At 42.4% G+C, this 24,964-nt stretch overlaps 5 protein-coding genes across 6 annotated transcripts; all 5 read right to left on the bottom strand.

Annotated features, from left to right (window-relative positions):
- Positions 1-285: 285 nt before the first annotated feature.
- Positions 286-2,564, bottom strand: LOC102704974 (putative pentatricopeptide repeat-containing protein At3g15130). The gene has a single exon (XM_006652998.3). The coding sequence runs from the start codon at positions 2,407-2,409 to the stop codon at positions 352-354; it is 2,058 nt and encodes a 685-aa protein (XP_006653061.2). The 5' UTR covers positions 2,410-2,564; the 3' UTR covers positions 286-351.
- An 85-nt stretch (positions 2,565-2,649) lies between these two features.
- LOC102714289 (serine/threonine-protein kinase ATG1t) lies at positions 2,650-4,317 on the bottom strand. Its single transcript, XM_040522912.1, has 8 exons — positions 4,057-4,317; positions 3,859-3,976; positions 3,728-3,786; positions 3,533-3,597; positions 3,351-3,444; positions 3,189-3,269; positions 2,998-3,109; positions 2,650-2,894 (listed from the first exon to the last, which is right to left on the bottom strand). The coding sequence occupies exons 1-8, from the start codon at positions 4,297-4,299 to the stop codon at positions 2,842-2,844; spliced, it is 825 nt and encodes a 274-aa protein (XP_040378846.1). The 5' UTR covers positions 4,300-4,317; the 3' UTR covers positions 2,650-2,841.
- Positions 4,318-4,968: 651 nt separating this feature from the next.
- On the bottom strand, positions 4,969-12,017 carry LOC102714558 (serine/threonine-protein kinase STY8-like). The gene is made up of 15 exons (XM_006653844.3): positions 11,379-12,017; positions 11,111-11,290; positions 10,802-10,903; positions 10,194-10,266; positions 9,988-10,098; positions 9,719-9,769; positions 9,374-9,510; positions 8,957-9,064; positions 8,792-8,865; positions 7,017-7,192; positions 6,852-6,947; positions 6,411-6,491; positions 6,260-6,310; positions 5,427-5,567; positions 4,969-5,303 (listed from the first exon to the last, which is right to left on the bottom strand). The coding sequence occupies exons 1-15, from the start codon at positions 11,630-11,632 to the stop codon at positions 5,244-5,246; spliced, it is 1,695 nt and encodes a 564-aa protein (XP_006653907.1). The 5' UTR covers positions 11,633-12,017; the 3' UTR covers positions 4,969-5,243.
- Positions 12,018-18,191: 6,174 nt separating this feature from the next.
- LOC107304065 lies at positions 18,192-19,697 on the bottom strand. Its single transcript, XM_015836388.2, has 2 exons — positions 19,208-19,697; positions 18,192-18,758 (listed from the first exon to the last, which is right to left on the bottom strand). Exons 1-2 carry the CDS (start codon positions 19,580-19,582, stop codon positions 18,462-18,464), a joined length of 672 nt encoding a protein of 223 aa, XP_015691874.1. The 5' UTR covers positions 19,583-19,697; the 3' UTR covers positions 18,192-18,461.
- A 1,663-nt stretch (positions 19,698-21,360) lies between these two features.
- LOC102714829 lies at positions 21,361-24,813 on the bottom strand. 2 transcript variants are annotated; one of them, XM_015836362.2, is made up of 3 exons: positions 24,621-24,813; positions 23,561-23,805; positions 21,361-23,318 (listed from the first exon to the last, which is right to left on the bottom strand). In XM_015836362.2, exons 1-3 carry the CDS (start codon positions 24,634-24,636, stop codon positions 22,041-22,043), a joined length of 1,539 nt encoding a protein of 512 aa, XP_015691848.1. In that variant the 5' UTR covers positions 24,637-24,813; the 3' UTR covers positions 21,361-22,040. The 2 variants fall into 2 exon arrangements, with proteins under 2 accessions (XP_015691848.1, XP_015691847.2); XM_015836361.2 differs by having other exon boundaries at positions 23,561-23,860.
- Positions 24,814-24,964: the final 151 nt, after the last annotated feature.

Below are 24,964 nucleotides of genomic sequence, written 5' to 3' on the forward strand. Positions count from 1 at the left end.
ATTACATATTAATCTATCTTCATAAATTTTTTCATATTTTTTATAACTATTTGGATAGCACACAATATTTAGATGTTTGTGTGGTAATATATCACATATTAATTTATCTTTACAAATTTTTTTATATTTTTTATGACTATTTGGATAGCAGGTAATAGACGAGGAGATGTCCCCTTAGAGCTTAAATCAGTTTCCCTTTTTAACCTCCAAAAGGTAATAATAGTATTTTTCATAAAAAAAAGCATTTTCAGCGAACTTTTTAAAACCAATCGTTCAACTTTCCAACGTTCAAATTCCTTCGGTTGTGCCCTGAAATAATTGACATAAACTCAGTTTCATCCATCAGTTGGGTCACCAGTAATCTGTGCAGGAGCAGGCGCCATTCTGGAACCTGTGGAACCTGTTGGCGTCCCTCACAACCAGCACCCTCCTCACCACCGCCGACAAACCTTTGAAGAACTCGTGGCAGTCGCCGCACACCCGCAGGTTCTTGTACACCCGGATCACCTCGCCGCCGCCGTCCATGCCGTCGCGCAGCAGCCACAGCCCCACGGCGAGCCTCTCGCTGTGCCCCCTCAGGCTCTCCGCCCGCGACTCATCGTCCACGTCGTGCAGCGCGAACTGCGCGTCGCCGCTGTACCCCAGCTGCTCCCGCATCCTCCGCTCCACGTCGCGCAGCACGCGCCGGATGTCGCCGCCCTGCGGGTGCGCCTCGTCGCCGCCGCCGTAGAAGAAGTGCACCTCCTTGTCGACCTCCGTCCAGCTGCACCCGCCTTGCTTCTTCAGCCCCTTGCGCCTCATGGCGCCCCTTATGCTCTGGCACTCGCGCCACTCGCCGGCCTCCGCGAAGATGTTCGACAGCATGACGTAGTTCACCGGGTTGTCGCCGTCGATCGACAGGAGGACGTCGCCCACCTCCCGCCCCACGCCGACGTCCTTGTGCACCCTGCAGGCGCTCAGGAGCGTCTGCCATACGCCGACCGTTGGCGCCATTGGCATGCTGAGGATGAGCTCCTTCGCCTCCCGGAGCTCGCCGGCGCGGCCGAGGAGATCGACCATGCACGCGTAGTGCTCTGCTTTCGGTCTCAGACGCGGGTCTTGACAGATTCTCGAGAAGTACCGGCGGCATTCTTCGACGAGGCCGGAGTGGCTGCACGCCGACAGCAACGCCAGGTAGGCCACCTCGTCGGCGTCGATGCCTTCAGCTTGCATCTCTTCAAATAAGTCGATCGCCTCACGGCCATGGCCATGCTTCCCGACGCCATTGATCATCGCTGTCCATGAGACGACATTTCTCACCGGCATCCCCCGAAACAGCCGTTCAGCCTCGCCGGTGAGGCCGCACTTGAGGTACATGTCAACCAGAGAGTTGGCCACCGACACGTCCAGCCCGGCCGGGGTCTTCGCCGTGTAGCAGTGCACCTGCTTGCCCTGCTCGACGAGAGCAAAATCTGCAAACACGCCGACCACGCTGGACAGAACATGGCCGTCGGCACGGACGCCGGAGCTCCAGAACCGCCGGAACTGCTGCATTGCTTCCTTCACCTTCCCCTCGTGCGCGTGGCCGACGATCACCGTCGTCCACTGGATGGCATTCCTCCGCTCCAACCGGTCGAACACTTTCATAGCCACCGGCAGGCAGTGGCACTTGACGTACACGTCAAGGAGCGCTCCCGCGAGGATAGAGTTCGACACCGGGGAGAACCCTCTGACTGCCATGGCCGCGTGGACCTGTGCGCCCTCGCGAGCCGCGCCGAGGCCGCTGCACGCCTTGAGGAGGCTGGCAAAGGTGAACTCGTCGGGCTGCTCGTCGTGCTGCCGCCGCATCTCCCGGAAGACGAGCAGCGAGTCCCTGCCGTAGCCGGCGTGCGAGTAGCCGGAGATCATGGCGTTCCACGTGGCGAGGCTCCTGAAGGGAGTTGCGTCGAACACCCGCCGTGCGTCGCCGGTGCACCGGCCCTTGGAGTACATGACGACCAGCGAGTTGGCGACGACGTCGTGCCCCTCGAACCCCGTCCTGACGCAGACGCCATGGATCTGACCACCGTCTCTCGTGCCGCCGCCGCACGCCTTCAAGATCGCCGACAGCGTGAACTCATTCGGCGCGGTCGATGAACCCTGCATTTCCTTGAACAGCCGGAGGCACTCCCTGGACTCCCCGTGCTGCAGGAAGCCCACCATGAGCGCCGTCCAGGACACCACGTTCCTCTCACGCATTTCGCCGAACACCTCGCCGGCCATGACAAGCTTCCCGCACTTGGTGTACATGTCGATCAGGTTGTTGTTCAGCATGATGTCCGATCCGAACCCGAGCTTCATCAGCACGGCGTGGAGCTGGACGCCGGCGCGAAGGGACGAGCCTCTCGCGCTCGCCCTGAGCAGATCGGCGATCATCTTCAGGCGCTCCATCGGAAGGAATCCCGCTGGTCATGCAGAAGATCGCTCTCAGCTACGGCACCAACACGGCGCGGCGCCTCGAATCTGAAGGTCCACGAATGGCGCTGCTCGTTGCAGCTAACAAGGAAACGGGTTGGAAATGCAGAGAATTGCTGAAAGGCGATAGAACTGGTTGGGGGAAGCCTTGAAATGTTTTGGGTGGGAGATGAGGAGATGGTGGGAAAATGTCAGTTCTAACACAGATGGCTACTGTCTACAGAACTCCCAACATATATATTCACATTTTGGTTTACAGAGAAGACAAGCAGCCTTGCAAACAAGGTTCTGAAGCCTTATACACAGTGACAGAGGTACCTGAATGTCAAGTATACAACAAATGGACAACTCAACTGTCTGAACTTTAGATGATATTGATGGGTTTCCTTGTGTTCTTCAGTAAAGCATCTATGGTCTGAGGAAGCTGTGGCTGAAGAATTCTTGGAAGGAAATCCTTTTCACTGGAAGCAAGTACAAAAAATCTGTTAGCTTTCAACTCTCCACACGGTTCAGTGCTGAGGGTGAGTGACAGAGTGAGAGGTAGTAACATGATCAGTGCCACACCTGGATTGCTACACAGCAGTTTGGTGCATAGATCAATAGAATCAGGCTGCAGCTTGGAAACGACGGTTTCCGAGAATGGAAGAGATGTGGTTCTGTTTATACATTGAAGCAGCTGCAGAAAGAAACTGAATATGAGAACTGAAGTGAGTTTTGATAAGATAAACGACGGTGAAGAGAGAACTAATGGACACCTGAAAATTGCTTCTGCCATGGAATGGAGGATAACCGTTCAAGAGCTCGAAGAGAATAGCGCCGATGCTCCACAAATCTACCTACAGACAACACACCTATGTTCAGATTTATCCTCTTTCTGTTGGCAAAGAGAGTTAACCACTGGAACACGTATAACACACCCTGCCATCATACTTCTTAAATAGCATAACTTCTGGGGCCATGTATAAACAAGTGCCGCAACTGGTGTCTGTGTATTCCCCAGGACGAAGAACTCTGAAACAAGAAGTGAAACTGCATCTGAAGCTCTGCCTGGACAAGAAACTTGGATGGTCTTATTAGTAGTACGTTTTGCCATGTTTACCTTGACAGGCCAAAATCAGATATCTTGAGGATGGCGTTGCTGCCAGGAGAAGACAGCAGGATGTTCTGCAGCATTCAACAGTTGTTTGTATCAGTTCATATCGGTGTCCCAAATCGGTTAGAGCTTAAAAACACAAGTAATTAAAGATTAAGAGATAGATTGGTTGATTTGATTGGTTGGTTTGACTCCGTGGACCTCGGGTTTCAAGTCCCTGTGGACGACATGGTGCATGCGGAGCACCTGCAAGCCAGCTCCTGCCACAAGAATTAAGGTTGCAGGTATGCCAATTGCTAGAAATGAAATTGGCATGGCGATCGATGAATTACCGATCTGTCTCATGAAATTTCTGGCGACGCGCTCCTCCACCCTCCCGTTCTGCTCGATGAATGCCGCCAGGTCTCCTCCCTCGCACAGCTCCAGGACAAGGTAGAGGCTGCTCTGGGTCTAGAGGCAGAGATTCACTGGGATTGGTAGAGGGAGACGACGAGGAACGAGAGGGTGTGGTCGGGCAGGTGTAGGTGTACCTGGATGGCGTCGAGGAGGCGGATGATGTTGGGGTGGGTGACGGCGGCGAGGAAGCAGACCTCGCAGTCGAGGCTGTCGCGGAGGGTGCCGGGGAGGCCAGCCAGCCGCACTTGCTTCACCGCGACGGGGCATCCGGTCGACCGGCTCACCGCGCGCCACACCACCGTGGACGGCGGCCGCCCGCCGAGGCGCTCCCGCAGCTCGTACCCGCCCACCGTCGTCTCCGCAGCGCTCGCCGCCATCGCGAAACCGCTGGAAATGCGTCCCAATCTGGAAGGTTTTATTTTGTTCCTCTCTTGGAGTTAATTATCCATTACCAATTATGGAAGGCCCAACTAACTCCGGTTGGGCCAGGCCCAGCCCAAACATATTCCTCTTGTCATCGTCTTCTTTTTTATATATACTTTTCAAAATATAGATATTTTTAGGAGTAAATTTTTAGCGTAATAATAAGTATTTATGCACTGATTTTTATGGGTAATTATTTCAATCATAGCATAGCAAATCATGTGTTTGGAAATAAAATATAAACAATTGTGACTAAAAGAAAGTACGAAATATTTTCTTTCTGTTCACTTTCGATTACCACGCACTCGAACACACCACCAGACACCGTGCGTCCACGAGTTATCTAACACACTTACGAAATGGATGCCAACAACAAAGAATAAAATTCATGACATCACTAACCATTTTGTTACGAAACATGGTACAAACGTAGGAACATGAATTTGTCAATATGCATAGTTAGTAATCCTTATATCTTGTGGTCAGAGGAATTAGACGAATAAGTTTCAGACTTTGGCAAGATTTAGCATTGTAACGTCATCTGAACTGAAACTCTTACTTTTTTTTTTTTGAATGGTGACTGAAACTCTTACATGAGTCAAAATGTGCAGGTTGGAAGCATAAAAACTGCAAGACCTATATTATATTTTTCAATGGATGCCGCCTTGTTCCACATTCCAAATTTAGTGTTCTTCTAGTAAGCATTATATGACAAAATCAGAAAACTCATACCATCAGGCACAAGTGTAAAAAATATTATACAGGCAAGCATCTGACATATATACAGAATCATTTCTATGCTGCCGTGCTGGGCCGCTAGCAACAAACCGTAGCCTGGTAATTTGGAAGAAAACCTCTAAGCTGTTTCACAAAAGGCCATAACGAACCCATGTAAATATTATCGCGGTGATTTCTTCTGAATCTTTGCTTTGGGATGTCGACTTCCGGCCTTGGGCACCTACAACAAATATGCAACTTTTCATCAGAGCACGGTCTCAAGCACCAACATAGAGATACTTTCACTTCCATTGTTCTTTCAGATTGTCATCTCATAACACCTAAAGTCAGTCAGCAAATTTACCTGAACATAGCGTAAGATATCTTCGAGTTCTACAGTAATCTCCGAGAAAACTGGTCGCACATGAGGATTTTCATCCCAACACCGTTGAATCAGGTTGGACAGTCTCGGATGAACCCGTGGTGGGATCTCCATGCGCATTCCCTAATAAACAAGGACAACGTTTACAGCGGTTCTCCATCCTTAAGCATCCATATGTTGTAGTAGTAGTAGTAGTAGTATTATTATTGAAAGTAGCAAAATTAAGTCTCATTGGAAAATATTTTTAATTGATTAAAACAAGATCGCTTGTGTGTTATACTGTGTTTAAAAAATACATAAAAAATATTTTATCTAAAAAAACAAAAACAAAAACACATGCTTAGGAAATCAAGGTGCAGAGCTAGTAAGTACAAATAGCAACTAGAGTATTTACACATGTGAAAAATATTTATCATTTAGGATAATAATCAAACTTATAAAATTCTGATCATCAATAATTTCTTATATTCTTAGTTTAAATAAAAGACAAATGATATACACAAATTCTCCTCGAAAAGTTATATCATGATATATTAAACGTATTAGGTCTATAAATTTATTTTAACACAAAATTGCTTATCGGAATATTAGAAATTTGACAAAATTTGTCTTGAACGATAAGTGTTTTTGACCGGAGAGAGTACTTGACAATGATGGTTGTGGTGACGTACGCACTACTGCTACCACTACTGTATTTTATAGTAGTATAGATTATTATTATTGTCATTGTTGTTATTATTATTATTATTATTTTCAGAACACCCAATGTTGATGCCAGAAAGTATAACTCAAGCTTATTGGCATCGAATACATACCTGCCTTACTCCCAGCGCAGCTTGCAAAGGTGTAAGATTTTCGTATGGTATCTGTATAGTATAGGTAAACTAAGTTATTACCTTTGACCAAAGTCAACCACTGTTCAAAATTTTCAGAACTATGAAAGATGAGCACATTGCCATGGTTTACCTTAGAAGTGACCAACTCCCATAGAACAATAGCGAAGCTAAAGATGTCTGCTTTATGGTCATAAGGCTTATGGTTTATTACCTGGTAACACATGCAACTCCGATAAGCACATCGCACATGCACACTGTTTTCTAGATTTGCATAACTCTTCTATGTATAGTTTTTGCACACTGATACCCAAAATATCAAATGTAGTAGTAAAAGCAAACGTGATCAAATGTATCTGTGCATGCATACATATGAAAACAGAGCAGTTGAGCAGCATGCATCTGTACATTTGTCTACACCTGATGAAATGAGCTCGTGAAACTGAATTTCTAATGAGCAAACAGGAAGGATGCACTGATCTGTCGCAGTACAAAAGTCTCTTGAGTAATCAGAAAGAAAAATAAAGGGAAAAAGGATACCAGAGGATAAGGAACAAACGCATCAACATAGTACCTCAGGTGCCATCCACCTATATGTGCCAGTTTCAGCAGTCATGTCTCCCCCTTGAGATCGGAGCCGAGAGACACCAAAGTCCGCAATCTTCACGACCTATTTAAGAAATGAATCAGCGCTTCAACATCCTTGAACTGATAAGCAATTTTAAAACAATATGCATACTTGACCAGAGCCAATTAACAAATTGGCAGTCTTCAAGTCTCTATGGATGATATTATTCTGGTGCAAATAATCCATTCCTTTTGAGATACCAATAGCAATCCTAAGAACAACAGGAAGCTCCAAAGTATTGTTTTGCTTATGAAGGAAATCATACAGATTACCTCCCGACATGTACTCTGAAAGAAACAAACGAATAACAAAGCAAAATATCAGTTGGCATGAAATAATCAAGTCAAGGAAATAATATTGCCTGATAGTAAATACCCTAGCTAGATAATACTATACGTTGAGTTGACTTGTCTAATTAAGAAACTCAATACTTAAAATACAGACAAACAATACATCGCCTATGGAATTTGTTGGGATTGAAGCTAGAAAATAAAGTGCACACTTGGAAGTTGGATCTGTCACACACAAACATCTCTCTACAAATACAGTAAGACAAGTACATAAATGATCTCATGACTACATTGATAACTTAAATTCATTTAGGTCACTGGCTCTTGGTCTTATCCAAGAACCAATTACTAATGCCTAGCAACACTCTTGACACTGTCAGTTCCAATATGAACAATTAACTGTCTGAAAGAAGAGCATTGCCACATAGACTAATATGGGATGGCAGGGGACGTAATAATAGCAGTGTATATAAGTACATAGTTCATTTACTATCAATGCAATCCTTGTTCATTATCTAAAAAAGTATAATTCTTGTCATCTTCCGAATACATAAAGACTAAAATGTATGAAATACTTGGACTTAATTTCTGCATGAATACGATGATTCAATAAAAAAGATGCACAGGTATATTTTTTAATGTCCAGAAAATAGCTTAATTTCTATTCTGAACACAAGTTTATTTGCACTAAATTGAACAAACGCCCTCCAAACAAAGGTCTTCAAAACATCTAAATATTTATTTGATAGCAAGATTGGATATCTCACTGCTAATCAATTATACAATGAGTAGTAATCTCAAGAAACTAATGTCAAGTTAAATTGTATGAACTACATGTCTTACAAATCCCAAGATAGCATCTCCATTTTTGACCCTTTTTATTAAGGTTCTATACAGGATGAGTCTAATATGAACTTTGCAGTTAGAGACCCAGATTTCATCGCTGTGCAATATAATAAAAGAACAAATATATATCACAGCACAAAAGACTCATGTAAAGTGTAAACAATACATAAATTAGGCTTGTAATTTAGAAAATGTAATTTTGCATAATCATTAGGAACGAATGAATTAGAAACTAGCAATTCACTAATTGAAGGATGGGCAGAGACCTGTTGATACAAACAGAGTAGCAATATTCTTCTGACCAGACATATCTTGCACTATTTTCCATCATGGTGAAGACATTCTTTATGTATGAACGCAACAAGCAAATGTAATGGTTACAATATCCCTCCTAGACTTAGCAGCTCTTCAAGTCCCTACCAAATGGATAAAAGACAGGAGTTATCCCCTGTCTTTCGAGATTTATTTTTTTTACAGTTCCACTCAATGAGGCCCATCAAAATGCAAAACCTAGAAATTTTTAATCAACAGTTAATTCACATTAGATGCCAAGGAAACAAGAGATGAATAACCAAGCACATAGGTTACGCCCAAACATGAGCTCCGTTTTTTATCCATCAACTATACTCAGATTGTAAATATGCTGAAGAAGGCAAGCACAAGACTACTTCTATCTGAATCTTGAGAAACAAAGATTTTGATTCTTCTGAAAATATTTGCAAGCAAGATTATCAGCAATATTTGTGTCACCTGTTACAATGAGATACTTTCGATGCTTTGTGCAAGCTCCGTAAAATTGGACAACATTGTCATGATCAACACTCCTGGACACGACTTCACTGTGTTAGAATAATCTGGAATTAAATAAGTAAGAGTCTAGGTTATGCATCGAAGTGTTTTCAAAAGAAAGCGTACTTTAAAATCATTATTTCTTGCAAGAACTCCACTTTTGAAGACTCATTAACATGCTCAGATTTAAGAAATTTTACTGCAACGTCCACACCAAGATAAGTTCCTCGATATCTGCAGTTGAGAACATAAACAAGACCTCTTGGTTAAAGAACCATTGATCTTGCTCGAAATATTATTAAAAATGGAATAATGCACACAATAATATGTTTCAACAAGTTGAACTCAAAAACTCTGAATACTATTAGTTTTGTGATTGTTTGTTATAGTGCCCCCTTGTGAAACCATTTCCTCGAGAAAAGTTGCAAGAAAGAACGTGCAATCCACACTAGCATTTGAGTTGTACCTGTTGTTTTAAATAGTTATCTCTGTGCTTTCCTAGTTTTCCTATTTCCTAAGTAATAAGTGTTACATGTTTCTTACAAATCCCCAGATGATCCAGATGCAATCTTCTTCCCAATTTGCAGCAAAGTCCTGTCGAAATCAGAATCTCCAATCTTTTCCTGCAGCTCTAGAACTTTCTCTGATGCTGAAGAATTTGTGGAATTAGACAATGAGCCCTACACACAATAAGTTCAAGTCTGTAAGGGAAAAGCTTGGAATGCTGCGTTCATTTCTTAAGTCTTGTAATGTTGATTGAGTATCTACAGAACAGCATTTCCTGTAAAAAGGAGGAAAGTTGCAAGCATGTTGACTTCCTAACCAGGAAGGCACCTTTAAATTTTAAGTGATTATGTAGATTAAATGGAGAAATAGGAAGCCACATACATGGCTGTGTGCCTCTGCCTCTTTCAGCTTCTGCAGCAAACCATCTGTCTCCTGCACATAGTGTTGGGCAATGTTTTACTTTGAGGAACACCTTGAAAGCATAGTACAGTACATAACAAAGCCAGTGATGTTTTCCTGCCCATAAGAATCTATAAATTACACAGATAATCAGATTGCTAAGTGTAAGAAATTGTTTATCTATTTCAGGGTCATGATTAAAAGTTTAAAACCATAATTGCGCTATAACCAAAAACATGCTCTAAGTTTACCTCTGTATCCCAGCCATCAACAACAAACACATCAAGGCAAAAGCCATCTGTCGTTGAGAACACATGAGCTTCACGAATGTTCAACCCAATTTCAGATAGTAACGCAGATAGCTGTAAAACAATATCTCACAATTAAAGCAGTGACCCAAGAAGATGTGGTATTCATATGGAAGTCTAAATAGAAATCACAGATTGCATAGACTTACCTTACTGAGGAGCTTTGGCTTGTCATTGGAAGAAAAAATAATTTCATGAACAAGGATGTCTTTTGGGTCCCTTCTGCAGAAAATTTAAGTGTTTTTTGAGCAAAGTATTCATAAGCCAAATGATTAAAGATGATTGCTCAGGCAATTAAAGAGAATGGTTCTGTGAAAAGAACTATATGAAAACTGATAAAAGATATGAAAGCGTCAATGATTCCAACAAAGCCGATTGGAGCCACTAGCCTGATTGCATATAACTACACTAATGCTAACTGCAAAGGGTGCTCCTAAGTACCATAGGAATAAACCCCATAAAACTGAATTACACCCTACTTATTATTGCAGATTAGTTCTAACATGATGGAAGCTTTGTATCAAGTTAAACAGCACCATTGAGGAACACATTTTTGTTGTATGTACCAGGACAAACTTTCAGTCAAGTTATCGGCACCCTTTGGGCATGAACCGTGTTTTTTACAAATGAAAGTAAGTCATGAAAAAAATTGCATTAGAATGAACCAGATAGTTGAAATTAACTGACATTTCGGATGCATTGATCGTTATTATGGTACCGATATGTCATATGTATAACAACTGAACAAGAGAAATACCTAGCAGAGATGGCTTCAAAGTCATCCCCACCTTTTCCTCTCTCTAAACTCAGGTCTTCCATCATCCTTTCATATGGCTCAGATTCTGTGAATTCATCATCTCTGTCCAATATTCACATGCACAATCAATCTTAACATGAATGGTATGCTGATGAGTCGTCTTGATGTTTATGAAAGATCCATTTTTTTTCACACAAAAGAATACAATTTCAAACATAAAAAAGATGGTACACAGTCCACTCGAATCACCTATGTTCAACTAGTTCACTAACTATGCATCGGAAAGTTTGTGGTTTTAGTGACCTATACCTCAAATTGACTGGGAGAAAGCCCCCACCATTACCGTTTTCTCTTGGAGTTGATCCAGACTCTACCCGTAAGAAGCGGGCATGGAAGATTGGGCGCTTGTCAGGGTCGGCACAGTCGGCAAGGATCCTCCGGTGCAGCAGCACTTCCTCTGGCTTGTTGACATCCAGATCGATCGAGTAGCTGCACCCGCAAGATTGCACCTTTGGAGTGAACACCCAGTGGAAGCAAGCAGCTGAGAAAGGAGAGAAGCACGTGTATGTATGCTAACCTTGTCGGCAACCGCTCGATGTGTTCGTCGAGCTCAAGGCGTAAGGAGGGGTTGGAGATGGCCTCCTCGTTGCCAATCGCCACAAGGCGGTCGTAGATGGCCTTGCTAATGTTCCCGTGCGTGCTAAAGCCGCCGCCGCCGCCGCCACCACCGCCGGAACCATAACCGAGTCCCGCGGCGGCGGAGGCGGCGGCGGCCCGGGGAGATGGTCCCGAGCTCTCGCCCACGCCCTCCTCCATGTCTTCCTCCTCCATCCCCCACGGCGGCGAGGTGCCGCCGCCTACGCGGGTTCCCCCATAGCGACGTCGTCCACTAGGGCGGCTGAGGGAGGCGGCGGCGATAGAGAGGCAGAGGCAAAGCTCAGCTCGGCGATGACCACAGGTGGTGATGGCGAATGGGCGGGCCGTCGAATCCAAGGGGATCTTTTTGGCGGTTGCGGGAGAATCTTCTAGAGGATGACGCCGGCCGGTGGGAGGCAGCAGTATTTGTAGAGGAGAGGCGAGCGGTGGGCAGGGCAGTTGAGTAAATTTCTCCCGCCGGAGCGAAGCGAAGCCACCGGAGAGGCGCGACGAGGTGCAGTCCAATCCAATCCAAACGGCGGCGAAGCGAGACGACGAGCAGGAGGAGGAGGGAGATAGCTTCTTCCTTTTCTTTTCTTTATTATTATTTTTTGGCGCCTGCTACAGGCTAGGATTCTCTACACCGTCGCGCCACAGGAGTAGCTCCGCGGCTGCGTCCAGTGAGGGCGCGACGCGTGGCGGTGGATGCGGTTCCTTATCCGGTTACCGGGGCAGCGAGATGCGCGCGATGGACGGTCGGGATTCGTCCGGTGGTGCATCGGACGGACAGATGGAAGGCTGGGTGGGAGTTGAAGTGGGGTGGGGACCGCGACGCCTTTCCGCGAGTAACGGAAGATTGGACAGATGGACGCTGCCTTGAATGGGATCAGCGAACGGCTCACTGTCGAGTGGGCCCGTACTGCTTTTCGTCTCTTTGCCCTGTCCCCACCGGCTGACAGTCCCGGCTCCAATAAATTTAAATTTTTAATCTTATATCTACGGATGTTTTTAAGTTTTTACTTAATTTTATTTTTCAGCCTTAACATTTAATTCGCTAAGAATATATATATAAGTTTTATTTATAAATTATTTTTTATCTTTAAATATGTCGTTAGAAATCATCTCAGTAGAATTTGTAGTACAAGCAATTCAATTTCTCTCATTTTTCTTCAAAAGTCATCCAAATGCCCTAATAATTTTTAGATAATGCTGTAGTATAGTAGTAATTTGCATAGTACTAGATGCAAATCCTACTCCATTGATTTTTTAAAACCATCACAGAGGGCCATTTGATTTATAGTAAAAACATAGAAAATTTGTAGGAATTTGACCCCATATGCAAAATTTCCTATCTGATAAGTATTCTATGAAATTACTATGAAATGGTTTAAAAGTAGAAAATTTTAGAGGAAAGTTAGCATGAGGCACAACCTTGTGGAAACTTTTGTTTGAGTTATCGTCCCTCATCTAACTCCCGTGTTTCTACGTGGTCTAATCAGAAAGATATTTATATTTTATATTTTTTTTATATTTTTAATCCTTTGTTTTAGACTTGTATTTCTCTTGTAATTAAAGGGACCTAAATCTATGCTTAGACTAACTATTGATGAAAGCAAGGAAAAAATGCTACTATATTTTTTTTACGAAACACTGTTTTCTTTAGTTGTTTTTAAGAGAGTTGTGTTTCCTGCATCTACTTACTTGTCCTATAGTTTTTTGGTTTAATTTAGGCCTCCTTTGGAGTGAAAATTTTATATAAAGTTTTAGATAAAATAAAATAATTATAAAAACCCTATGAAACTCCCACCTTTCAAAGGAGCCACATAATGATCTATAATCCAGAATCTTTCAAGAGTAGTAATGAATAATGAGTCAAATCTATCGATGAGTATGTATGTACCTGGTAGCTACTACTCCAGTTGTTAAGTACAGCACACTACTTGTTAAAAAAATAGTAGTAAAATAATATATATCCATATCAATGTCAAGCCCTTGTAAAATAGCACTACCAAGATTCACTGCTAGTTTATGCTAAACTGATTGCAAATTAAGGGCAAGGTATTCCTCATTACTCCACATGCATATATACACAAAAGATTCTAAGCAACTGGATCCAAGATACCACGCTTGACCTCATCCAGTTTCAATGATCGATGTGCCTTGCATGCTTAGTTCACTAAGATAGTAGTAACTAGTAAATTAACAAGCAATTGATTAAACAAATTGACATAGTTTACATCAGCAACGACAAGAGATAAGTACTTACTACTCGCTCCAACTTGTCTCGACGTGTCCAACACGTTCCTGTTGAACGTAACTTGTGTTTTAAAGTTGGCAATGACATGTAGTTAAACCGTTTTTTCAAGTGATTAAAAAATGTCACCACTGTGCTCGGGCACTACTCGAGCAAAACACGTCAAGTTGCAATTTATAACATCCAGTTAAAGAAATCTTTCTCTCGTACGCTCTCTGTTTATTTTAATGCCGTCGATTTATATGTTCGTCATATGTATTTTTTTAAAAAAATTATAAAACTATAAATCATACTTAAAAGTGTATTTAGGAATAGATCAAATTATAATAAAATAATTAATAATCATGTAAACTAAAACAAATAAATAAACATATATCCAAAATTTTAACGACGTTAAATAAAAAATAGAAGTGTGTACCATTAATTCTGAAGAATACTCTACTAGTATAATTAACATTGACAATATTAGAGCAACAATTAGTGGCTAAATCAAATCTTCCGGTCAGAAGCAGCTAGCGAACAGCAAAGGCCAAAACTTAGTTTCCAAGCGTGTATGTGCATATTAGTCAAGATTCTAAGCTAGTGGATTCAATATATATATAGTTTAATTTTAGTGGATCAAATATTCTGATAAGCATGTTCAAGATTCAATCACAAAATAGTTGTTTTGACGTACCACAAATGTAGTGTGCGTCATTCCGCACACTTGGTTTGGCTTTTTTTTTTTTTTGGCTTGATGGGTAAACCTACAAAGAGCAATGCAAAAAGTCCAGACTCTCTGCAGACAATACAAGGGTGGTGTTTGGGTCAGGGATCGCTGTCGTATCGGATAAATTTAGAGTATTAAACATAGACTATTTATAAGGCTAATTATATAAATTTATGTAATTATAAAACTAATTATAGAAATGAGAGCTAATTCGCACATATTTACTATAGCATCACGTATGCTAATTATGGATTAATAAGACTCAATAGATTTGTCTCATAAATTAGTCTAAGATTATGGATGAGTTTTATTTTTAATATTTATAATAAGTGTCTCCGATGTGACGGGGACCAACTTTTTAATCCCATCTAAACACAAAAAAACGGTAGCTACGAGAAAATGAAGCGGGCATAATAACATTTTAATGCATATTACTGTGGCAATAGTACCTTATTCTACTGTGAGACAAAATAATAAAAGTACATTCGTCCCAAAATAAATATAATCATCGGGCTCTAATTTAAGAGGACACTTATTTTTGGACGGATATGTATAGTATAGCGGTGGGTGCCATCCTTATTTGTGGCTCTAATTTAAAATAGATTACTACTTCTTGTGGGATTTTGTTACTGTAGCGGCCAGAAATTACTTTCAGCTAAAACTTGTGTGTCCAACCTGAACAATATTTTAAACGGATTGTGGTGCAAGCACTGGAACATAAAACGCATCAACTTGTACTAATCAGGTTCCAGTCTTCCCGGTTATTTGGCCAAGTATTGACAAAAGCCAGGGTGACCTGGCCTGAAATGGATCATGACATCGGCACAATTAAAGCCACCAACAAAGTAATCCTACATCACTACATTTACGCTGCAAGTGCAAACTTGCAACATCTTTTCGCTTATAGTTATATATGTAAGCTAAAAAAAATTTTCAATTTTATATTTGGAGTTGATTTTAGAAAAAAAATTACTGAACTTTACTTTGCGGTCTTAACTTTTATATCACGAAAAATACACGTATAGAATTTTATTCCCGAATTATTTTTTGTTTGGGAATACGATGTTTGACCATCACCCCTGGATGTATCAGATTCACTTCCAAACTACGTGACGTATCAGTATTTATCAAGCTCGATGAAACTGTCCTTGAAAAAAAAAATCATCAAAGTAGTAACGACAGCTGGGGTAATTAAATTCTGTATTATCTCATGAATCAGTAGTGTGATCCATGTAAGCCGTAATTAAACCACCTCTTTTATCTCTCTAGTTCTACGACTTATTGGTTGTACGTGTGCCTAGAGATGAAGGTAAGAGATGTAAAATATTTTTGTTATCTTTAAAAATGTTAAGCTAGCTGTTAATAAACGAGCCGGCCGACTGCGACAGCGATGTGAAGTTCATCTGCTCAATATCAAGTAGCTAAGCTTGATGAGAAAACAAAAATATAATTGTTCAGTAGCAAGTAGAGTTACATCAAATGCAGCCTTGTGCCAGTCGAGGATTACGTAAGAGGAGCACGGAATCAAGTGGCCAAATCGGACATCAGCTGCTGACCCAAAAGAACACACTGCCGAGTCATCACCCCTTAGCATATTCATATATGCATCAGTATTAGAAATTTAGCTTACTGACTACAGAGGTTACCACTTAATCAGAGTGGGGGCCCATTCTCTTATGAAATAATGATTGATATATGGATATCACACACACGGATTCAAAAGGGGAAAGATACATAGTTGAGGCCTGACACTAATAATCAAGAAAATTAAAGCATGCACCTGAAAGGATATAACATGCACTATCGAATTGTCATTTGAGGGCCATACATACTGAATCATTTTTCTTTAACAAAAAACAGTTATGCGATGAAGGCATACTGAAGAATCACTAGACAACCGAACACATCAAACAGAATGAGATTCCACACAGTATATACGGCAGAGACAACCAGAAAGGAACAGGATGTCCTGATCAGTATAACTGTATAAGCTAATGGGGAGTAGTATATAATGCAATGAACTAAAGCTACCAGAGAGTGTCCATTATCAGATCACCAGGCGATTACTAAGTCTATCCCAGTTATATATCAGTCAGTCATGAACTTCTGACATCATAAAGCACACTAAGCTACTTGTGTAAAATTTTACAGCCCACAGTGTAACAGCAGATGTGAATGCAGCTTTTCAATTTTCATTATTTAAAGTACTATTGCTTTCGTCTGCCTACCTTCAGGAAAACAAGAAGGAATCAGTATGACAGGCAGCTTCTGACCCTGCTGCCCTATGGCTTAATCTGCTTCAAGCATGACATATCAGAAATTAAATATTCCAGCGGCACAACTTCGTGATAACAACGCATCGGTGACTTTGAACAGTTGTTTGCTTACATATGTATGCACGTTGCAGTTTTATTAATACTAACATTCAAACAATATACATCTCGGTGTTGATTCAGACATGTACAATACAGCATATTATATAGTAGATGACGACTGGCAAAACATTTCAATTCAACACCCAACAGCAACATGTTTGCAAGTAACTGACTGACTTAGAGTAAGCAAGCCAGGAAAGAAGAATGGTAACTACATAACAAGCCCAAAAAAATGTGTCCATGCATACTGCTGCCGATGCTCATGTGATCAGTTTCTAGACAGTTGGCCATCAAATAGGCAAGAGTTGTTGAACACGAGGTTGAATTCATAAATGGTTTATCCAGAAGACTTCTCGAAAAAACTTCGATGTACAAGGAAAGGGTAGTTCTAGTTTACGTAATGTTTGGGATTTTGCTAGTATGACGATTGATGAACAGATAGCACGGAGCATGCTGAACATAAGAAGTGTCCATTCATCGGCAAACAGTTTTTAGCACACGGGTGTATATACACCCGTGTACTTGCATACAATCTAAATAGTCATCAAAAATATAAAAAAATTTGACAAGATAGATTAATATGAGTTATATCACTCCACAAACATGCAAGATTAAATCCAACTTCTACAAGTTGTAGCAAAAAAATAAATAAAACTGAAACTAAGTATACGCATATTCATAATTGTTTTTGTTATTTTTGCTACAACTTGTAGAAGTTGAATTTAAACTTGCATGTTGATGAAGTGAAATAAATCATATTAAACTATCTTCTCAAATTGTTTCATATTTTTTGATGACTATTTAGATGAGATACGAGCAACGGGTGTACCTACACCCGTGTGCTAAAAAACTGTCTCCTCCATTCATCTAAGGGCATCCACAATGTTAACATAAGAAGAGTCATAGGAGTAAAAAAAACTCTTATGGTTGGGTGTAAGCATTGTGGCAATGTACCATGAGGCATTAAATGCAAAAGTTAGCTCTAAACTTGTGGTATGGCCATAAGAATAAAGTAATACATAGAAACAGTTACACCATGGAAAAAAAGGAAGCAAAACAAGGAGAGAGAGAAGCAATCAAACAGATAGAACTAGTTGATACAAATTTTTTTATAACAATGTGGGCCCAACTATAATAGCTGCACCGGCTATAAGCATTGTGAAATGTTTGATATAGTTCAATGAACCTAGTGGGTCCCAGCTTAAGGTTATTTTAGCTATACACACATTGAGGATGTCCTAATGCAAACTAGCAATGGGGGTTTTCTCAGATTAAATAATAGCTAGGAATTTTTCGTGTTAGATAACTAACCCTCATTCTCATATAAAGAAACGCGGCCCTATTTTGTTGAATGATTTGGAAGGACCGCAATGCATGTCTTTTTAACTAGCAAACTTGAACTGTTGCATGTATTTTTGGGTATATCCAAGAGAAAACCACGGTGTGGAAGCTAGCAGATTTTCTCGACTGCAGTAAGATCAATTTGATCTCTCTATCTTCGACAATTTTATGTTCATATGACGACTCGTACAATTGTACTATCAAGATCAGACCGACCCGGAAAACAATGACTTATATTTCAGATAGCTCACTAGATAGGATAGCAGAAAGTAAGGAAAAAAAGCACAAGAGTCAAGCTGTATGTATATATAAAGGATAAAACTTTAAAAACGAATCTACTAGTGCCTAATCTGTCTGCGAGGAGGAATCACGAGGGGATTCAGATTGTATGTTGACTTCAGAAGTGGTGCCGGTATGACTCGGAATCTCATCAGGATGAAGCTGGTCGAAAGATCCAGTAGCCGTGGTGCCGGCCGGTGGCTCAGGATATTGTGTGGGATGAAAGTTGTCGTAAGATCCATTGGCCTTGCAGTGTATAGTTTGGATGTCTTGTTCGAACCTCGTGTCGGCCGGTGCATATTGTGTGCATGTTGGAGTTAGCCTCATCACTGCACCTGACGGAGTAGATGGATATATAACGACCTACTCCAGCAATCCAGATTAGAGTCATTAGATATTATGCTTGTACAGATCATATTTTTCAGAAGCTAAAAGGCAGCAGGTTATTACCAATCCTGATAGATACAGAGTCATCAGATATTGTAATAATAAAGGTTATAAAATTTCTCATAAAGGTTATATTTTTCAGAAGCTTAGGAGTTGACGGATATATAGTGACTTACTCCACCAATCCAGATCCAGAGTCATAGATATATATACTAATAAATATCAAATTTTTCAGAAGCTAATTAAAGGGCAGGTTAATTACCAATCCAGATAGATATATACAAGATTATATTTTTCAGAAGCTAAAAAGCAGGTTAATTTGGTATAAGAATCAATGTATGTATGTATGTATGTATGTATGTATGTATGTATGTATGTATGTATGTATGTATGTATGTATGTATGTATGTATGTAGTAGGAGTACCTCGACGAGTTGGGGACGGATGGAGCGGATCGTGGCGTTGTAGAGAGGCCCGACCTCGTTGCAGCGGCCGAGCGTCGTTGTCGTCTTGACGGCGATGGCGACGCTGGCTTCTTTCCTGAAGACGACGACGGCGCACTGCCAGAGGTTGCACAGGGCGACGGCCTCGATGGCTTCGCCGGTCGCCGCCGCCACGTGGGCGCTCAGGTCGTCGATCTTGGTCGACTGGTCGAGATCCCGGAGCAGGACGCAGCGGCAATGGAGGCCGTCGTCGTGACGGTACCTACCTGTGGCGGTGGCGGCGATGAAGGGTGCCAGGAGATCTCGCGCTAAGGTTACCTTCCTTGAGTGTTCGTCGACGACGAACACACCGTTCATCCTGATCGATTTATTTGGTTCTTGATTGATTCTTTTCCTTGATTTACAAGTAGCAGCGTTGTTGTTTTTCCGCTTGATGATCCCATATATAATATCTATCCAGAACGCAAGTATCGGAATCGGGTTAGGATGCAGAAACAGATTACGTGTTCGTTGCACGGGAAGCTGAAACAGATTTGGAACGCAACCATATCTCCTCCCTCGTTTTCATCGTCTCATCGATTCATCTTTTATTTATTTGTTTTGTTCGTGTGGCAAAATATATAATCACAAAAAAAATTCTAATATAAATATAAGGAGCCTGACATTGGCTATTACCTCATTCATGTCACCAATACTAACTCATTTTGTAAGCGTATCTATAAAGTAGAGTCAGGGTATAATTTATTCATTAATAAAAAAATTATTACTCTTCTTTTATTTTAATCTATTTAAATAAATACTAAGAGTAGACTCTTAAAATAGAGAGAGTTAGCTAATAATGGTCATTGTACGTACCCTATTAATATCAATTAATTTTACATAAAAATACTCTCTTAGATAGAGTAATTGTTGGTTAAACTTTTGTCCTAACGAAATAAAATATATTATATATCTTGAAACAAAGAGTATATACGAATGAAAAGGTAAATTTTGACGTAGCACTCGCAACTTTATGGTTTAAGCTAGGACACGATAAGATTCAAAGCTACTATACATAATTTTCGGTTGAATAAGAGAGAGAAATAATACGAAATGTTAAAAATAATACATATTTAACCTTTCACATTGTTTCTCTATCCTATTCAACCAGAAATTAATATCTCAATAAACATGTTATCAAACAACAAATATCTGTGTTGAGGGTGTGTTCTCTCCTACCCTTGTCATGTCATAGGGTTGAAACGAGAGCATGGATCCTCTAGAATACTATATGTGCACTACTGCAGAGGATTCCATTTGATAGTCGTAATGTTATACGACAAAATTCACTAAAACAATACAACAACTCAAATGGTCTTAAGAGAATGAATGAATGAACGCTTGGTTTGATAGAAAAGGTACACCTACGTATCGTCTGGATACAAATTACTCTAGGTGATGCATATATATTTTGACAACTGATTTATGGTCCACGCCAAAAAAAAACGATAATCATATTGAATTATAATTACATAGCCACGCGCCCATATGTGTAGGTATTTGCTAACCTGAATCAACAAGTAAATCATACAGATATACCCTCCTTTACTATTCTAGATACTAAATAGTTCAAAAACTGAGTACTCAATGTATAAATAGACTACATATCTAAAGCAATCTCATTTGTTTGCTATAGAAACGTCAGAAAATATAGCGTACCAATGAACGTTCAAGTAATAACCAGTAAACAACATCAGAAACGTCTCATCTGTCAGTATGTACCAAGATGGCTTTGTATGTGAGCGTACCAATGAAGGAAAGAGCAATGAAAATTCTTCCTCAGGTGTCACCGACATCATTCCCTCCAATAAAACAAAAATATGATTCATGTATCAAGTATTTCACCGTGGAGCCTCTAATTCTGATATAGTTGATAATATCTACAATTTATGGAACTTTTAACTAAGAATAGAGTTTAAGGTTTTCATAACTCAGAAAGCTTCAGTTTCCTCCTGATTAATGCAAAGCATGTCAATTCAATGCAAATGAGTTTTATCTGAAATTGAACAAGTGTCAATGCAGCAATTTCTGGTTCCCATTGACCAAAAGGCAAAAGCAAATAAGGAAGCTAAGTATAGGACTTGTCTGTAGGCGGAATAGAGTACGCCGTTAAGCAATACGGCAAGCGTAGTCGATAGGCAAAGAGCTCGCCTGAAAATGAAATGAATATGATTATGCCCATCTTCCGGGGGGGAGGGACGAAGAGGCTCTTTCGTAATAGAATACCGATCGACGCTAGCGAGGAGAGTGGAATCACCCGTTGGCCTTCTGATAACATCAAAAGCGGATTTCGTTGAGAAGATGTCATGGTTGTCGGGGATCCTAAGTAGTTTATCTTTCTCACCAGTAAAGCATGGAATATGGACTGTCACAATATGATGTATCACCTCCTCTAGAAGAAGGGACAATAATAAATCACTTAATCTGCTGCCCATGTTGAATGCATCTTGAATAGAGAGGTGCTTATAAGAAAATGAACGCCATCTATCAGGCTGGAAGTAATTAAGTCAAGCACCTATCCCAGACCAATTAGATGTGAAGAAAGGGCCATACTACAAGCGCCGGAAAGGTCCTTCTTCTTGCTTCTTTAGTTTCCTTCAAATGCCGGCTGTATGGTCTGTATAGTGTTGGTTGTTTTTAACCAAGCAACTATTCAAAGGTGAAGCAAAACAGTTTACAAGTGGTATGGGACCAACTTGATTACATACTATACAGTTTCTCTTGAGGACAAGAAGGTAGTAAGAATGTTTTCATGCACAGAGCCTGAAGGAAGTGGCTAGAGATGAAGTGCCAACCGATCCAGAACACGGCGTGCAATAGTGACATGAGCATCTTCGGGACAAGGTGGTCTGCAGTCGGTGAAGCCCAAGTGGTTCCAGAGCACCCGTTGCGGAGCATATCCGGGAACTCCGTAAAGCCTGCTTGCCTCAAACGGAGAAATAAAGACGACCAGAGCGATCCCCGTGGAATGGTCATAGACCACGTCGTCCAGCCAACCAAATCTGGAGAGGCGACGGCATAGATCGGACCGGTTGGTGCCGCAGGAGATACCTGACAGGACCAACGCCCTATGTGGGAAACTTCTGCTCCAGACAGTAGCAGGATTGCCGAGAGCACAGATCCCGGTGAGGCAATGGACGATGTCACTGTAGCAGACACGTCCCCCCGGCCCTATGTTCTCGTAGATCCATGTCCTGACATTACAGTAGTCCACAGGATTCATCCGATCCCTGGGGCTCCATAGCTGCAGGTCATCCAGAAGTAGTACTGAGGCCGGACCGTCCGGTGGCGGTGGCGGTGGCGGGCACACAAAAACGCTGGTCCAGGTAGCCTGCTGTCCAAAAGCATGTACCCATGTCTCCGGGGGCTCCCGCAGCACAACCACGGCATCCCTTCCATACCCGAGCACAACTACCACCTTCTGCAAAGCCCTGTGAACGATTACGGCCTCAACCTCGAGCAGACCCACCTGGTGCTGCAGAAAGTAGGCGATCTCAGCGGCATCACACCTGCACTGCTGGGTGTCAATCCCTGTCAACACCATCACCCGGCGCCCGAGCATGCCATCCTCCCCCTCCTGCTGCTGCGTGATGTACGGCGGCAGCATGCGCCGCAGCTCGGACGCCTCCAGGTCAGACTCACTCTGGAGCAGCGGGAGCAGCGACGTATCCTGCATCTGGAGGCCGATGGACTTGACACACAAACGGGGGGCCCTCCTGGCGAGCAGCTCTGTGGTGCCCGCGTCGTCGTACACGAGCAAGCCAGCATCTTCAACCCAACACGCCACCGCCGCACAAATATAGCCCCTCGCAAGGAGGTGGTCTGTCGCCAGGCAGCAAAGACCATAGGCGCTTCCACCAGGCCTGCCGCGCTTGCGGCGTCGATCGACGACCCCTCTAACAAAGACACTCCTCAGGTGGAGGTCCTTGTCCTTGTCTTCCAGCAGGAACTGAGGAGGTACAAGCGATCGGAGGAGCTCAGCACTGGGTCGCCTGGTTGACTCATCCTTCAGAGCATCCCTGATGTATTGGCGTGGATCGCCATGGCTGCTTGCCTGCACAATGTGGTTACGGATTAAGCAACCTTGCCTAGAATCCCCAAAAGAAACGCGGTTTTTCTTTCATTTAGCTGCAAGGTTTCAAACTAAGTATGCTAGCATTGTCCTATCTGGTTTTGGTGATTTTGCTTTGAAAATTTTATTGCTCTAGTGGACACGATGGTGCATTGGGTAACCTATTTCGTCCATTCATTGGCTAACATGAACAGAACAAAAGCAGTACTCAGCAGAGAACTCACTGGAATGCAGGTAGCATATAAACCCCAGTGAGGATTCAAGTTGATGGCACTCATGTCTAAGACATCAGCGAAGACCACCAATCCGACTCGATAGCCAGTCTCGCTGTCTCGAACTAAAACTGCTGCTTCCACAGCCACGAAGGAGAATATCTTCAGCAGGTCCTGGGGGCTTGTGTAGGGTGTCACACCGTCCACAACAAGAGATCGCTCCAGGAAGTTTGGGTCCGTAAAGACTCCAGGAGTAACTGAGTAAAGACAAGAGATTAGGTCTTTGATGCGCCTGAATGCAACTTTTCCAACCTGCATCAAACATAGGACAGAATCCAGGTGAAATGACGCGGAATAGTCAACAGAACACAAGACAGGTGCAGTGTAACGACGGACAGGAAGCAGCCATGAATTCAAGAAACGGGATGAAATCAAGAAAAACGGAGGTGCGGAGACAGAATGCAGCAGAAGACACCAAATTGAGAGAAATCAAGAAGAAAGAAATGGCACCGAAAGCAAACCAGCAAAACCTGAGAAAAATCCAGCAGAAAGCAAGAGAAGCAAATGGCGCCGAACTCATACAAGACGTTATCACGAGAAAGAAATAGGAAAAGAAAATGGCGAAACAAGAGGGAAATGAACAGAACAAACCCAAGACCGTAAATTCAAGAAACAGGAAGAAAGAAGGATAGGTCAAGAAGCGGAGCGGAGGTACGGAGACAGAATCGAGGAGCAAGACCGTAAATTCAAGAAGCGGGGCGAAGAACAAATCAAGAAGTGAAGCAGAGGTGCGGATACAGAATCAAGCAGCAAGGCCGTGAATTCAAGAAACGGGAAGAAGAAGAAAAATCAAGAAGCGGAGCTGACGCGCGGAGAAAGCGTCGAGCAGGACGAGAGGCGGATCGAGCAGCAAGAGAAGCAAATGGCGCCGAATTCAGAGAAGACGCGATCACGCAATAGAAACAAGAAACAACGAAACAAAGAGCGGGAACGAGCAAATCTTGGACCATAAAATCGAACCACCACACAAGCGGATGACGAGCCAGCAGGATGAAACGGCGAGAACCCTTACCTCCCTGCGCTGCCATAGACTGACGAGACAAGGGTGGCCAAGCGGGATGGCACCGTCAGGAGGAAAATGAGTGCTGCCCATTTCCGGCGATGGAGAGGACGGATGATGATCGGGGGGAGCCTTGGTTTCTTGGAGGGAGAGAAGAAAGCCAGGGAGGGAAGAAGACGCCATCACCCCCATTTTATATGGAAAATACTAGTGGAGGCCCATCGATGGAATTGGGCCTTCCTTGGAAGAGTGGGCCGGCCCATTTGGGGTCCTGTGGGCTTTTGTGGGCCCTTCACTTGTAGTACGGACCTTTCTATCCGTGGGCCTTTTGGTGCGTGACACTTGCAAATAAGAAG

This window comes from Oryza brachyantha, chromosome 4 (genome assembly GCF_000231095.2).
Source record: "Oryza brachyantha chromosome 4, ObraRS2, whole genome shotgun sequence".
NCBI classification, from domain to species: Eukaryota; Viridiplantae; Streptophyta; class Magnoliopsida; order Poales; family Poaceae; genus Oryza; species Oryza brachyantha.

Bases quoted from the DNA above. Each gene is read 5' to 3' on its own strand.
- LOC102704974 (XM_006652998.3), bottom strand. From the start codon at position 2,409: ATGGAGCGCCTGAAGATGATCGCCGATCTGCTCAGGGCGAGCGCGAGA.
- LOC102714289 (XM_040522912.1), bottom strand. From the start codon at position 4,299: ATGGCGGCGAGCGCTGCGGAGACGACGGTGGGCGGGTACGAGCTGCGG. The intron at 3,445-3,532 runs GTAAACATGGCA...TTCTTGTTTCAG, and splicing joins TCTGATTTTGGCCTGTCAAG to AGTTCTTCGTCCTGGGGAAT. The intron at 2,895-2,997 runs GTGTGGCACTGA...ACTTGCTTCCAG, and splicing joins ACTGCTGTGTAGCAATCCAG to TGAAAAGGATTTCCTTCCAA.
- LOC102714558 (XM_006653844.3), bottom strand. From the start codon at position 11,632: ATGGAGGAGGAAGACATGGAGGAGGGCGTGGGCGAGAGCTCGGGACCA. The intron at 10,099-10,193 runs GTAAGTCTATGC...ATTGTTTTACAG, and splicing joins AGCCAAAGCTCCTCAGTAAG to CTATCTGCGTTACTATCTGA. The intron at 5,304-5,426 runs GTAAATTTGCTG...TATTTGTTGTAG, and splicing joins ATATCTTACGCTATGTTCAG to GTGCCCAAGGCCGGAAGTCG.
- LOC107304065 (XM_015836388.2), bottom strand. From the start codon at position 19,582: ATGAACGGTGTGTTCGTCGTCGACGAACACTCAAGGAAGGTAACCTTA. The intron at 18,759-19,207 runs GTACTCCTACTA...TTGCTGGAGTAG, and splicing joins TCCGTCCCCAACTCGTCGAG to GTCGTTATATATCCATCTAC.
- LOC102714829 (XM_015836361.2), bottom strand. From the start codon at position 24,800: ATGGGGGTGATGGCGTCTTCTTCCCTCCCTGGCTTTCTTCTCTCCCTC. The intron at 23,861-24,620 runs GTAAGGGTTCTC...TGTTTGATGCAG, and splicing joins GTCTATGGCAGCGCAGGGAG to GTTGGAAAAGTTGCATTCAG. The intron at 23,319-23,560 runs GTGAGTTCTCTG...CACATTGTGCAG, and splicing joins TATATGCTACCTGCATTCCA to GCAAGCAGCCATGGCGATCC.